This window comes from Astatotilapia calliptera, chromosome 5 (genome assembly GCF_964374335.1).
Source record: "Astatotilapia calliptera chromosome 5, fAstCal68.1, whole genome shotgun sequence".
Classification (NCBI taxonomy): Eukaryota; Metazoa; Chordata; class Actinopteri; order Cichliformes; family Cichlidae; genus Astatotilapia; species Astatotilapia calliptera.
This window is the reverse complement of record NC_137426.1, coordinates 2,274,902-2,288,548: the sequence shown is the minus strand read 5'-3', so window position 1 is coordinate 2,288,548 and position 13,647 is coordinate 2,274,902. Positions and strand designations below refer to the sequence as shown.

At 41.1% G+C, this 13,647-nt stretch overlaps 1 protein-coding gene across 3 annotated transcripts; it reads right to left on the bottom strand.

Annotated features, from left to right (window-relative positions):
* Positions 1–388: 388 nt before the first annotated feature.
* LOC113008241 (uncharacterized) lies at positions 389–6,987 on the bottom strand. Of its 3 annotated transcripts, XM_026145528.2 has the most exons (7): positions 6,769–6,987; positions 5,658–5,776; positions 5,387–5,575; positions 4,636–4,788; positions 1,969–2,127; positions 1,429–1,524; positions 389–1,350 (listed from the first exon to the last, which is right to left on the bottom strand). In XM_026145528.2, the coding sequence occupies exons 4-7, from the start codon at positions 4,756–4,758 to the stop codon at positions 1,030–1,032; spliced, it is 699 nt and encodes a 232-aa protein (XP_026001313.1). In that variant the 5' UTR covers positions 4,759–4,788; positions 5,387–5,575; positions 5,658–5,776; positions 6,769–6,987; the 3' UTR covers positions 389–1,029. The 3 variants fall into 3 exon arrangements, with proteins under 3 accessions (XP_026001313.1, XP_080157651.1, XP_080157652.1); XM_080301525.1 differs by having other exon boundaries at positions 5,658–6,987; XM_080301526.1 differs by lacking the exons at positions 5,387–5,575; positions 5,658–5,776; positions 6,769–6,987 and having other exon boundaries at positions 4,636–5,292.
* Positions 6,988–13,647: the final 6,660 nt, after the last annotated feature.

Here is a 13,647-nt window from a genome sequence, read left to right as displayed (position 1 = left end):
TTTAGCTAATGTTTTTGTGTTGACAAAATTAATAATTGTCCTTTTTCTCAACTCATATTTTATTGTTTTTGCAACGTATTTCCTAAAGTTTACACAAGGTATTAGTTTTAGTTTCGGCAACGTATTTCCTAAAGTTTACACAAGGTATTAGTTTTAGTTTCGGCAACGTATTTCCTAAAGTTTACACAAGGTATTAGTTTTAGTTTTGGCAACGTATTTCCTAAAGTTTACACAACATATTTTTTTTGTTTTGCCAATCAATTTCCTAAAGTTTAGAAAAAGTATCTTTCATAGTTTTCATGAGGTGCTCCCTGTTGTACCAATGAATGTTTACACAGTTGATTTTCAAATAACTTTGTGTTCAAACACAACTGCACCACTGACAATGTTGACTTTTGAGATCAGCCATTTTTAACATACTGACAACATTCAGCCACAAATAAAGTCCTTCCAAAAACACAAAAAAAGTCAAATTTTTGTAACAAATGTTACTCATCCAATTTTAAAGGTGGTGTTGTCAGACAGAATATCAAACCTATCTTGATAGATAGTCACTAACAAACAGATTCAAAACATCAGATGGCAGGATGTGAACAACTTCCTGGTTTCCATACAGCTAACAACTTTCAAACAAATTTTTCCACCACTTGTCTTTTAATAGTAATGGTATCAACACTCCAATTTCCTGTGAAGTTCAGTATCGCGCCACATTTGTTATAAAACTAATACAAATGTACCTAAAACCAGATTATAAAATTTTTTAAAACAGCTCAAGTTAGAATAAAACCTTTCAACATTTTATAATAACATGTTATACATGAAATCTGCAATCAGCCATGCAAGCTACATTAAGTAAAGTTAGAACAGAAGACATTGATTCAGAACTTTCTGCACCTTACCGTTTTCTTAAAGACAGAAATTAACTTTTTTCAGAGCAACTTGCCACGAAACCCAAAAACAGTAAATCAAAACAAATTGCCATTCTGTTTTACACAAGTTGCATTTGAGTTGAACATGTTGTCAAATAGGTTAGACTTTGGTTAAGAGCTTGGTTTTGAAGCTTCTTATCCTCTGGGAACAGGTAGATGTCAACTCCATAAAAATGTGTTGCACAGCTTCAAATGTGTACTTGAGTTCTTTGGGAAACTCCATGTTGAGCCCATAAAGTAGGCCAAACAAGTAGGCAAAGGCAGTGGGAAGGTCTGGCAGATCATCAAGAATAATGTCCTCTTCCAAAACAATGGCAGTGTTGACCACTGTGGACTGCGAGTTGGGTCCCACGTAGTCCTCCAGAACAGTGAGGATGCCCACCGTAACACCTCGGGTTGCCCTCTCAACTGGATCTGTATCCTATGCAAAATAAAAAACAACAGTACATATAAGTCTCTGAAAACCAAAACTGAAGATTGAGTAGATTTGCATACTCACCAGACATGTTAAGAAGAGTTTGGTCTCGTCGTCGCGAACAAATATCGGTAACCCTTCCAAACTGATGGTTCGTCGATGCTGGACTATGTTTGAGACCTAAAACAAGGAAATCAAATAAGACTCAGTCTCATTTATAAACCTACCATTTTGTTTTTAAAACACATTAAGTGTTGTTGCTCAAAATACAGCCTTAAGAAATAAGATGTTGAAATGAGTTATTACAGATAATTGGTCATGTTTTTGTCAGTTTTTTTAATTTATTTATTTTTTAAGTAATTTTGATGTGCAACAAATGTAGCACACTTATTACAACATTTATAACAAAAAGTGCCATGAGTGGGATGAGAGTTGAACTGTCTGTCATTACCTGCAATCTGCCAAACAGCGCTGTTTGTTAGCTTGTAATCCCATTCAGGACACACTTTTTGAAAACTAACAATTTTTACATCAATTTAGTAAATATTTAATAAAGTATCTTTCGTTACAGTGGGAACTTCAGGTTCCTCATAAACCAGACACAAATACATTTTTATATATTACCTGTTCATCAAACTTCTGCAACAGGGAATCCATGTCATTGCGGAAAGCAGCTTTTCTAATTCGATACAGCTTAATCAGCCGAAGTGAGTAAGTGTCGAGGGCAGTCATGAAGGTCCCCATGAGATCCTTGGTGGTAATGCGTGAGAATTCCGCACAAATCTACAAAGCAACAAAAAAATATATAGAAGAAAACTTTTAAAGGTACATTATATAAAAATCACATTGTTTTCAAATTTGGTTAAAAGAGCTTAATTTCAAAACATTTAGTTAGTCTCGGTTGATCTATTGGTCAGGCCTTGATTGGATTTTTTTTTTTCTTTTAGTGGTAGTGGTGGTACAAATTATAACTGACGTATTAAAAAAAAACAAAAAACAAGAAAAATCTGATCGGCAGATTTTACAGTAAGTCTATAGAATACCTAATCAAATGTTGATAAGACAAAATAATGGTTTCAATTGTTACAGGATGTATTGCAGAAAAGAAATAAATCAATAAATTGTATTTTAAATTCATTGAAAAAATTCCATTAATTTTATAGTTATGTAGAAATGAAGTAAGAATAACATCCTGTGGTCAAATTTGTATACTTTCATAACACGTAAGTGACTTTCTCAATCCTGTTCTGTGAGTTTCATGGCTGTTGCCCGCTAAGTAGGGCTGGGCGATATGACCCAAAATTCATATCTCGATATTTTTTAGCTGGCTGGCGATATAAGATATATATCTCGATATATTTTTTTAAAGCCATAAAGTAAGAACAAGAAGAGAGTTCTTAGTCAAAGCTGTGTCCCAGATGTCACACAGGCACTTTTATTAACATAGAGCAGATGTACATAAAATTTACTCAAAAATAAATTATGAGCATTTATTAAATAATAATGCTCCATAAATAAAAGAAAACAATGTTGTTTTTGTGCATAACAAAAAGCTCACAATTGTGCAGTCAAAATGTAAACTAAAAGACGCTGAGCACAATAACAAAGACAGATTTCACAGCTGCTCTGTTCCCAACTTGTACTGTGTGACTGACAGCCTGGAGTTTGAAATCCGCTTCGCAACCACGTCTCTTAACAGGTGCCATTTATGGTCCTTATACACAGTAGGGTAATATTACGTCGAAGCACAGTACGTATCACTCCGCGAGGCTCAGCCGTAATCCTCCGACAATCCATCAAGCGGTGCAGCTCCGTAGCTTACCAAAGTCGTACTAAAACATTTTTGACAGATTGCTGAGCGCCGTGTTCCGCATAAAATCGGTTCGCGGCCATCAAGCACAACCAGAATTCATACATAAGGCGCGCTGTCAACTTTTGAGAAAATGAAAGGATTTTAGTCCGTGCAGCACCTCTGGGCTGCATGGCGTTAGCGTGGTTAGCTCGTTAGCGTGGTTAGCTAGCTAACACATTGACGCCGTCCAGCCCCACGCACGGGGCGATGCGCAGTAACTCGTTAACGGAGATTTGCCGTGTCCATCTTGTCGCTTCCTGCAGGTGAAGCGATGGGGGACGAGGAGTTGTGTTCAGTGAAGGAGAGGTGAGGCCGAGTAACGTTGCGTAGAGACGGAAGTGGACGAAAGAGAGGCAAACTTGCGGCTCCACAAGTATAATTATAACGTAACATAGACTATATCGATATAAAGGATATTGTCAGATCTTATATCTCGTATAAAAATATATCGATATTTTTTAAAAACTCGATATATCGCCCAGCTCTACCGCTAAGGGTCAGCACCAAAAGATTCTAGATGCCCAGTGAAGACAAGTCATTGCGGCGACCGTGGTTCAGGGGGTTGGGAAGCTCATCTGTAACCGGAAGGATGCTGGTTCTATCCCCAGCTCTCTCTGTCCTGGTCGTTGTGTCCTTGGGCAAGACCCTTTACCCCACCGCTTACTGGTGTTGGCCAGAGGGGCCAGTGGCGCGATATGGCAGCGTCACTTCTGTCAGTCTACCCCAGGGCAGCTGTGGCTACAACTGTGGTTTCCCTGCACCGATGTGTGAATGTGAGAGTGAGTGAGTGAGTAGTGGAATTATAAAGCGCTTTGGATGCCCAGAGAAGAGCGAAATAAAAGCAATCCGTTATTATACACAGCAAGTTGACAAGTAAATAGATTTCACTTCAATAGAGTTCATATTTTTAGAGCCAAGTATTTTTTTATATTTTATTGTTCTGCATTGTTAGCTCAACGGTAGCCTTCAACCTTTTCTACAAGATATTGGAGTGATACAAACAGATGCTTCTCAAGGGCACAAGAAATGGAGCTCACGTTCATTTACTCACCCAGACAAGTTTCGAGGCATTTGGAGTTGTTCAGAAGGAATTGTAAAGGTCCTATATCATGTAAAATCAACTTTTTGGAGCTTTTAAACACATTTTAATGTTATTTCCTTAGATTAAAATCCCTCCAGAGTGGTTTTTGGCTTAATTCAGGCATTTCTTAGTTGTCTCAGTGAATCCTTTCCCCATAACCGTGGCTCAGCTCTCTCTTGCAAAACGACTGACTCGTAACATTGGGATTAAAATTTCTTTCTAACAACTCCAAATGCCTTGAAATTTTTCTGGGTGAATAAATGAACGTTTTCAATTTTAGAAATAAGACCACACTGGGGAAAAAGGGAAGAAGAAAAAAACGGAAGTTTTCCTTTAAATATTTAAGAGATTATCTTACCTGTTCTTTCAAGAAGAGAGCTGGCCATCTGAGCTGCATTTCCTTGACCAAGGGCTGCATCTCCACAACTTCTTTCCTCCTGAGAGAGAATGTGATGTCCATCTTTTGGGTGATGAGTGCCATGTTCTTATCCCTCTTCTTCACCTTTTGGTTCTGTTGAGATAATTAATGGGTTGGTTTTGAAAAGTGCATCATTTATATTTTTAATTACATCATCATCTGCCTCAATGTTCTGTTAAGCAAGCACCTGTTTGATTCTTTGAAATGAATGAACCTGAGAAAATTTTAAAATGTCACTAATTTCCTCAATAATTCTCTGCAAAGCACTTTTAGAAACATGTAACAATGTTTGCATGCATAGAAAAAGTCTAGCTATTTTATGTTCAAGACATTGGTAATCTACAAACTCATTGTCCTCTTTATCACTTGATGCTACACCTGAACCACTTGGTAATGTCTCTGGCTCCTGAGAGGTATTTAAGGATTTATCAGGGGAGCTACTTTCACTAGGACATGCATTTGCATGAGAAATCAGTCTAATACAGTTTTTTATATCTTTTGAGTTTTTGTGCTTTCTGCTTGTGTGTGACGTAAAGGTTGTTAAATTGTTGGTAGCATAGTCACATTTTTGGAAAGGACAGGATACAGTCTGATTTTTTTTAAGTGCCTTAAAATATGTGAAATAAATGTATGCTGTGAGCAGTTTTCCTTAAATTCACAAAAATCACAAAAAAATGTTGAGATCTCCTGCCTTTTCTTAGCCCTGTTGTGTGATCTGCTGAGGTGAGACTTCAATGCCCCTCGTGACCTGAACGAACAGACGCAGTCACTGTAAACACAGGGCAAATGAAATCCTCTTCTATGTCGTAGCTGGTGATGTCTTAAGAGTACTTCTTGGCTTGAACAGACAAAAGAGCAGAACTGGCACTGCATACAAAAGCTATAATGAGAAGAGAGGAGAGGACAGTGTCAACAATTCAAAAGAAACCTGAATTAATCTCAAATTACCAAAGTTACATTACCTGATAATGTGTTTGGGGCGGGGGGCAGGCACTCCTGTTCTGATTCCTCTCCTTACCAACTCCTCATCAGTCCCTCATAAATCAGGACAAGCAGTGGTCTGGAGTTGGCTTTTAATTCTCTAAATAAATAAAAATAGCAATTAGTTTTAAAATAAAATACCAGCTTCCTGACATTACTTAAGAATTTTTTTGGCTCACTAAAGTGAGCTGATTCTGCCTTGTAAAATGCCATGTGAAACACAGTAAAACAAATAATTTACAAAACATACATTACATCAAATGTTTAATTTATTTAATTTATTATTAACAAATTGTATTCTACATGGAATGCACCAACAGTATACTGGGATGTATTATGTAAGCCAAGGATAATTTTGTGTGATTGGTTTTACAACTTAGAATGACAAACATTGGATTGAGAGTATGAGTGGGATAAAACTCCTGAAGCATCTGTTTAAATTATCAGTGCATTTATTAATGGTGCTCCATAAATAAACCAAAACAATGTTGTTTTGTGCATAACAAAAAGCTCACAATTGTGCAGTCAAAATGTAAAATAAAAGATGCTGAGCATAATAACAAAGACAGATTTTGCAGCTGCTCTGTTTCCAAGTTCTACTGCGCAACTGACAGCCTGGAGTTTGAAATTCTCTTTGTAACCGTGTCTCTTACAGGTGCCATTTATGGTCCTTACACACATAATATGGTAATATTACGTTGAAGCAGAGTACGTATCACTCTGCGAGGCTCCTCGGTAGCCGTAATGCTCCAACAATCCATCAAGCAGTGCAGCTTCATAGCTTACCAAAGTCGTACCAAAACATTTTTTGACATATTTTTTTAAGCTGTGTACCACATAAAATTGGTTCGAGGTCAGTAAGCACAACCAGAATTCATACATAAGGCAGACTGTCGATTTTTGAGATGAAAGGATTTTAGGCCGTGCGTCAACGCGTTAGCCCGGTTAGCTCACTAACGCCACCCAGCCCCACGCACGGGGTGATCCGCGGTAACTAGTTAACGGAGATTTGCCCCGTTAATGCAGTTATGGCATTAACTTTACGCTGACAGCACTAAAATAGTCATCTTCAAATGTTTTCTTTTTACCGACCAGCTCCTCTTTGATAGCTGCCGTGTCCATCTTGTCGTTGCCTGCAGGTGAAGCGATGGGGGAGGGGGAGTTGTGTTCAGTGAAGGAGAGAGGCGGAGTAACACAGCGTAGAGACAAAAGTGGACGAAAGAGAGGCAAACTTGCGGCTCCACGAGTATAATGATAATGTAGACTATATCGATATAAACTATATTGTCACATCTCATATTTCATTTAGTGGAGCTCACTGGCCATGAGGACTCCACCACCCCGTTCACACAGAAACTAAAGCACACATTTTATTGGCTAGATGTGATTCGAACAAATTAAACAACATGGCAGCAGGCGCCCCCGAACTTTATTTTATTTTATTTTATTTAAATAGCGGCGGGGGGTTGCTGCCGTTGGTCATGAGTGAGCCAGCCTATTTTGTTTCGTTCGGTGGTATGGCGGCCACAGACTGCACTTCATGAAATACGCATAAGGGGTGTGGCGGAGGCTTGTCAGATATGAGCGCGCCTCTTTAGTAGCGAAGTTTGTCGGATTTTCATTGGTTTGTGACATGGAATCTTAAATGATATAGTAAACACATACCCATAAGCCACAAGGCTTCTTAGCCAAGAAAGTAATGCTATGCTAAGTTTCGGAAAAATACGAAGAACTTCAGTTGTGATATTTCTAACAGACAAATTGAGACTGTTCAAACATATACTGTCTGATATAATAAAAGAAACATTACTTGCCTTTAGAAACTTGAGATGAACGATCTATCCAGCTCCTAGCCTCACGTTCTCATTAAGGCAGACGGGCAGGTGGCTTTCAGTCCTTGCAAAAGCGCAAAGTAGACCCCGTAGCATCCAAAAATATGAGATGCGCATGCGTACTCAGGCACAGAAAGGCGCCAACAGCTTCAACTCATGTAAAACTTGAATTCATTCATTTTGCCAGCAATAAATTTCATCTGAGACCAACTTTTGCTCCAAAACGTTAAATGATTAGTTGAAACCCTTAATGTATTTGAGTTTATGGGCCAACTGAACTTTTATTGTTGAATTGTGAAAGAAATGACTGTAAGCTCAACAACTGCAAGTTTGATTTTTTACAGTGCACAAACCCTGCTTGGCCCTGTAGTGGAAAATATGAACAGGCACCGGTCACAGTGTGTGAATAATCTGTGTTACAAGTGGGGTGTGTTTACTGCGTGTGTGTGTGTGTGTGTGTGTGTGTGTGTGTGTGTGTGTGTGTGTGTGTTGCTCGAGAGGGTTGCACTCATCATATACTGTCAGTCATCTGTGCGGTTCATATTTTCCACAGTTTGCAGTTGTCGTGCAAAATAACCTGTTAAAACACACAAGAACCCCGCCTCCCCCCCAAAACACACACATGCGTACACACTGAGCTGATTTACAGGTGCTGTTAAGTATGACTAATGGTGCCGTTTGTTTTGCTGTCATGTTATTTCCCCGCAGTGCTGTGGAAATAAACGGTACGTCACCCATTAGAGCTGATAATGACTTCATCCCTCATTGCTCGAGTGTCGAGAGGGCGACACACGAGAAGAGCGAGCGTTTGTTTGTGTGCAAGGATAATTAAGAAACAAGGACGTGACGGGGGAGGTGGGGGGGTCCTGCAGTTAAAACAACATGGATTTAAGGAGCAGTTTCACCCGTTTGTTCATGATGGAAACTGTTGAAGAAGATGAAGTTGCAAAAACAGTTTTTAACCTCTTCACATCCACCAGGTCCTCAGTGACCTGTTAGAGAGCTATATGCAGGGATACGTGTGAACCTGCAACTGCCAAGCAAACCTAACCTTACACATGTAGTCCAGTGACTTTATTGTCATTCCAACCATGTGCAGTGATGCAGCACACAGTGAAGTGAGACAACATTCCTCCAAGACCATCGGGCTTTTGCAAAAAAAACAAAGACGGTGCAATAGAAAAGTGCAACAATGGCAGCAGGTTGTGCAAAAGACTGAGCATTGTGCAGCTTGATGCATGAAAGTGTGTGTGTGTGAGATTGTGCAGATAAATGCTTTATATCATATAAAAAGAGAAATGCATGAGAGAGACTTGACTGAAAGGTACATGTTCGTTGAGACTCTGAGGAGCGATTGTGTGACTAAACTGCAGCCTGAGATGTTAAAGATGTTACTCGACTAAATTCATTAATTACATTACAGTTCTATTTATGTCGTTACCTGAAAGGTTGCAGCGGTTTTTCGGTTATCTGCAGAAATGAGGTTCCTCTGAAGTGTTTGTGGGCTCAGAGTAGATCTGTTACTCCTCCATAATAAAAGGAGCCAGGTGTGGCGTTGACTGATCAGGATACAAACCTCCTCCCAGAGGCTATTTTCCTTATGAAAATAACACAAATACTTGCTAACCCAAGAAGGAAGTTTGATATCTCGAACATCCCGTTGTGTGATTACAGGACACTTATAACCCTTTCCCACTGGTACCTGCTCGTCCCTACTCAGTTTTCAGGGTTCTCCAGTAGTTTATAGTACCTGGTACCAGCTACTTTGTTAGTGCAGGGTTCCAAACGAGTTGAGTTGATCCAAAAATGTGATGTCAGCAGAATGCATGCCACCGATTGGCCAGTGAATGGCGTTACTCGACAAGTCATGAGAGCGACCCTTTCACGAAAATTAAAATCCGCCATTTTTGAAATGACTGCACAGAAACCAACAGCATGAGTCTGACAGCAGCCACAGGCCGAGCAGCACCATCACCTCAGTGTCCTGCAATGTTGCGCCGTGTTCATGTTGTAGACAAATGATGTCACAGGACTTTTGACCCCGACGCACATCAGGCGGTACTCAGTTGAGTAGGTGCTGCGGGAAAAGAGGCCGTAGAGTCGATTTTGTGGGGCTTGATAATTATTCAGAATATTAAACATTTATATTTAGCTGAAGCAGATCGTAAAGTCCAAACTTATAGTGGTGCTATAAATCATGGGGATGAGGAATCGTGAAATTTCACGGGAATCCATCAAACGGTAGCTGAGATATTTCAGCCTGAACCCAAGCAGTGCTGTCCCGTTTTAATACACACACATACCTGCACACACACACCTGCACACACACTGCTCCACGCTGCCTCGGACTGTAGCCGTCAAACTGACTGATGGGTAACGTCCGAGCCAGCAGTTGTGTCACTTTGCAAACAGCTCGAGCGTCTTGGCAGAGCCGGATGATTCAGCCAACCTGACACATTAGAAATCCACACTGGCTCCATACAGTAGTATTCCAACTAATCCACTTTGGCAGAAGGTAGATGAGAGCAGGGTTCAAATCCCATGCAGCCAATAAATATTACACTTTTCTCTCGCTCGGTCGGCTTCATTTTATATAAATGACGCTGTACGCTATGCTGTCCATGCATACTTGTATTTCTAATGTGGGGAAGTAAAAATGTAGTTATGGATGGTTCCACATAAAATCACTGAAATCTGAAAAGTTCTCAGCTGATCAGAATCAGCTGACTTTGAATGATATTTAATGAAGCCACAAATCAGAAATTGAAGACTCACAGACTCTGTGTATTTCCGTATGGACCATAGACTGTATATAAAAGATGGACATGGCCACCGCGCCCCTTAGTTTTGTGAAGTTTTGCACCATGAAGCATTTTCAGCATCACTCTCTTTGTGTTTTGAAACTAGACGTGACGCGTGCTGAGCGAATCTGATAGGCTATCAAGCTGTCACATGGTGAGGCACCAACTCTGTGCGCCCTGAGCTGCCCCCTGTTGGCCATTAGAAAGAATACACGCTTAAGGGACTGCTGATGAAGCAACATCAGACTTGGATTTCGGGCTCGGGTTAGGATCAGGTTTAGGTTTGGGTAATACTGTGTGTGACCGGTTTCTCACAGAGATGGGAATACGTGGAAGTGTGTGTGTTCTCAGTGTGCAGAAGTTGAGGAAACAGTAGGTGGCAGGTATAATATGCAGCGAGCACAGAGGTTAGCCAGCTGTCGAGAGAAGGAGAGCGTGAGTGAGAGAAAAGAGAAACCTCATCCAGGTTATTGTGGAGAGCTTGTCAGGATTTATTAGGCTTGGTAAGCACTCGGAGCCCCCGGCCTGTCGTTAAACACACACAAAAACATCAGCCCCCCCCCCGCTCTGTATGACACACATGCACACGCTCTGTGCTGAAAGTGAGTGGAGTCATAAAGAGGGTGCAGATAACTTAAGCTGAGTGCTGGGACTCGATGACATCATGACAGTTACGGGGCAGCGCTGCCTTTTCCATGTTTTCCTTTGCCGGAGCGAAAGTTTACCCTCGCCGCAATGACGGAGGAGCGAGAGGGAGAATAAGGCGAGATCGGGTGATGAGGTGGAGGATGAAGACAAAGACAGAAAGAAAACACATCTATTAGAAGCATCAATCTAGCACAACTTTAAGCCCCATCAGACCTCACTCACGGAGACATCCTCACAGCGAGGACGCACAGGAACATTTTTTAACACCTTTAAAGATTTTAGGTTAAAGAGCTAAGATGGAACAAAAACTGGTGTATCTGCCTTTTAGAAACAGACTTTCCAGCAAAGGGAAGATCATTGACATGATCTCAAACATTCCCATTTCAGAACCAAGCAACAGACAAATATCATCACCTGCATCATATTTATTAAGTGCTAGCTGCTAAAGTCAAGTTGTGAATGGATCTAGTGAAGATGACCACAGTCAGGTCACTGGGGCTACATCCACACGTGCACAGGTATTTTTTAACTCATTCCCCCATAAAACGTGCACATTATTCGAAAAATCTATAAAACAAAACACAGACCCATATAACCACACAGAACAGATCCCGGGTTTTTCCAACGATAGCTGCGTAGGCAGAGGTCGACTTCACTAACCTCAGCTGCAAACTCTGTCTTTCTGTTCTACACGCAGGCTGAACTGTAACAGGAACCACTCAGTCTGGAAAAGATGGTGAACCATAGTAAGATTTCAAGGGGTAAAGAGTTAAATGAGGATTTTCTTGCATTGGTTTTGAAAAATATCAATATCCATTCAACAACACTGCAGTCTGGCATCATAACGGACAATAAAGGTGCACACGCTTGACACTACATGACAACGTCTGCTTTTTTTGTCCACATGTACAAAGATTTAAATGCACATTTAAAAGGTCAAAACCAGTGTTGGGGAGTAACGGAGTACATGTACTGGTGTTACATACTTAAAATACAAAATATGAGTAACTGTATTCCATTACAGTTACCGTTTAAAAAGGTGGTATTCAGAATACAGTTACTTTGTTGAAATAAATGGATTACACGGCGGTCTTTTCCTGTTTTATACGTTCGGCTGTGTCCTCTCTGTTTTTGGTAATTCCAGGCCGGTGGAAACCCAAACAAAACACACATTAAGAGGCTCTGATGTCTGTGTCTCAATCTCATGGCCCATGTCTCCTCTACTTGTGCCCCGAATAGTGATGTGAAGAAATATTTTCTAAAATTATTGTTCAAAAAATGATTTAATATGAAGGCAATAGGCAGAGTGTTACAGGCATCGCCCCCAAAGAATGTACGAGCTGTCACGGAGCAGAAACGGGAGCTGGAAGCATGTAAATATAATAATAACCACTGCAGCCAAACAGAGAGCCTGACGAGCCCAGCTGTAAGTAAGCTGTTAAGACTCGACTGTACGCTGCGTTTGTGTTTTCCTCTGAAACAATAAGTTCTGTTGCAGCAGTCTTTCAACACAAAGTATTCAGAATGCGTTACTCTCATTGAGTAACGTATTCTGTTACGTTACTCAATGAGAGTAACGTAACAGAATACGTTACAAAATACATTTTGGGGCATGTAATCTATAATCTGTAGTGGAATACATTTTAAAAGTAACCTGTGTTTGTTGCATGTGCAGACTGGGCCTGATTGACTCGTGTAACTGCTCGAAGTACTTCTTTCCAAAAGAAAGAAAACCCACGTCCAAATCTCTCCGATGGACACGTTACAGCTAATCTGCACATAAAACGGCCCAGACGACAGCGTGGTGATGTTAGGAGACTCACGGCTCTTCTTGTTCTTGGATCCACTCAGAGCTGCTCTGGTTTAACCATCATCAGCATCATCATCATGTGTGAGAAAATATTTGGTGGTTATGTGGGCCCCCGGGCACAGACCTGAGAAAGGCCCCCACGCTGAAGCAGACACAGCAGGACTATGAGCAGATGTCTCTTTGCACTCAGCTTCTGCCTGTGGTCAGTGGTGGAGCCCCTCTTCTAACCATGTAAAAAAGACCCTAAATAAATGAAAACAAGCGTCTGGAATAACAGCCTCGTAAAAAGGCCTAAAATGAGTCACAACAATACTGCGACCATTTCAGTCACAGTTGTACCAGGCGGCCTCTTCACTAACGGGGGACCTCACAGCAGTGACGCCAAACAAATGAAGCCGAGAAAAGTTTACCAATTCGGAAATCCAGGCTGAATCACGGAGACGTGATATGCTCACAGCGTTTTATTGAAGCTGGATACAAACGCCCACGGTTTATAACGAGCCTGCGTGAGCCTCTCAAGCTGTCAGCACTTGGCTCATATGAACCCGCTCTCCGCTCGGCTTCCCAAAAGCTCCTTACATCAACGGCGAGCTGCTGCCGTACGGCAGCTCAGCGGGGTCGCGGGGCGCTGGGGCATTTGGGAAACTGTGCAGCAGGCCAGCGCAGGATAAAAAGGCCATTCTCACAGCAGAGTGTTGACATAACAGGCTCGCTGATGAGGCGTCACTCGGACTGCATTTTTTTACATTTAATGAGTGACTTTTTGACCGTTTTTTGGTTTGGGGATTTTATTTTAGAGTGGAGTGCCGGGAGCCGGTCATGGCAGGGACACACTCAGTATCTCTCAGTGGTTGTGTTGTGTCTCTTTGTCATCCAGAGA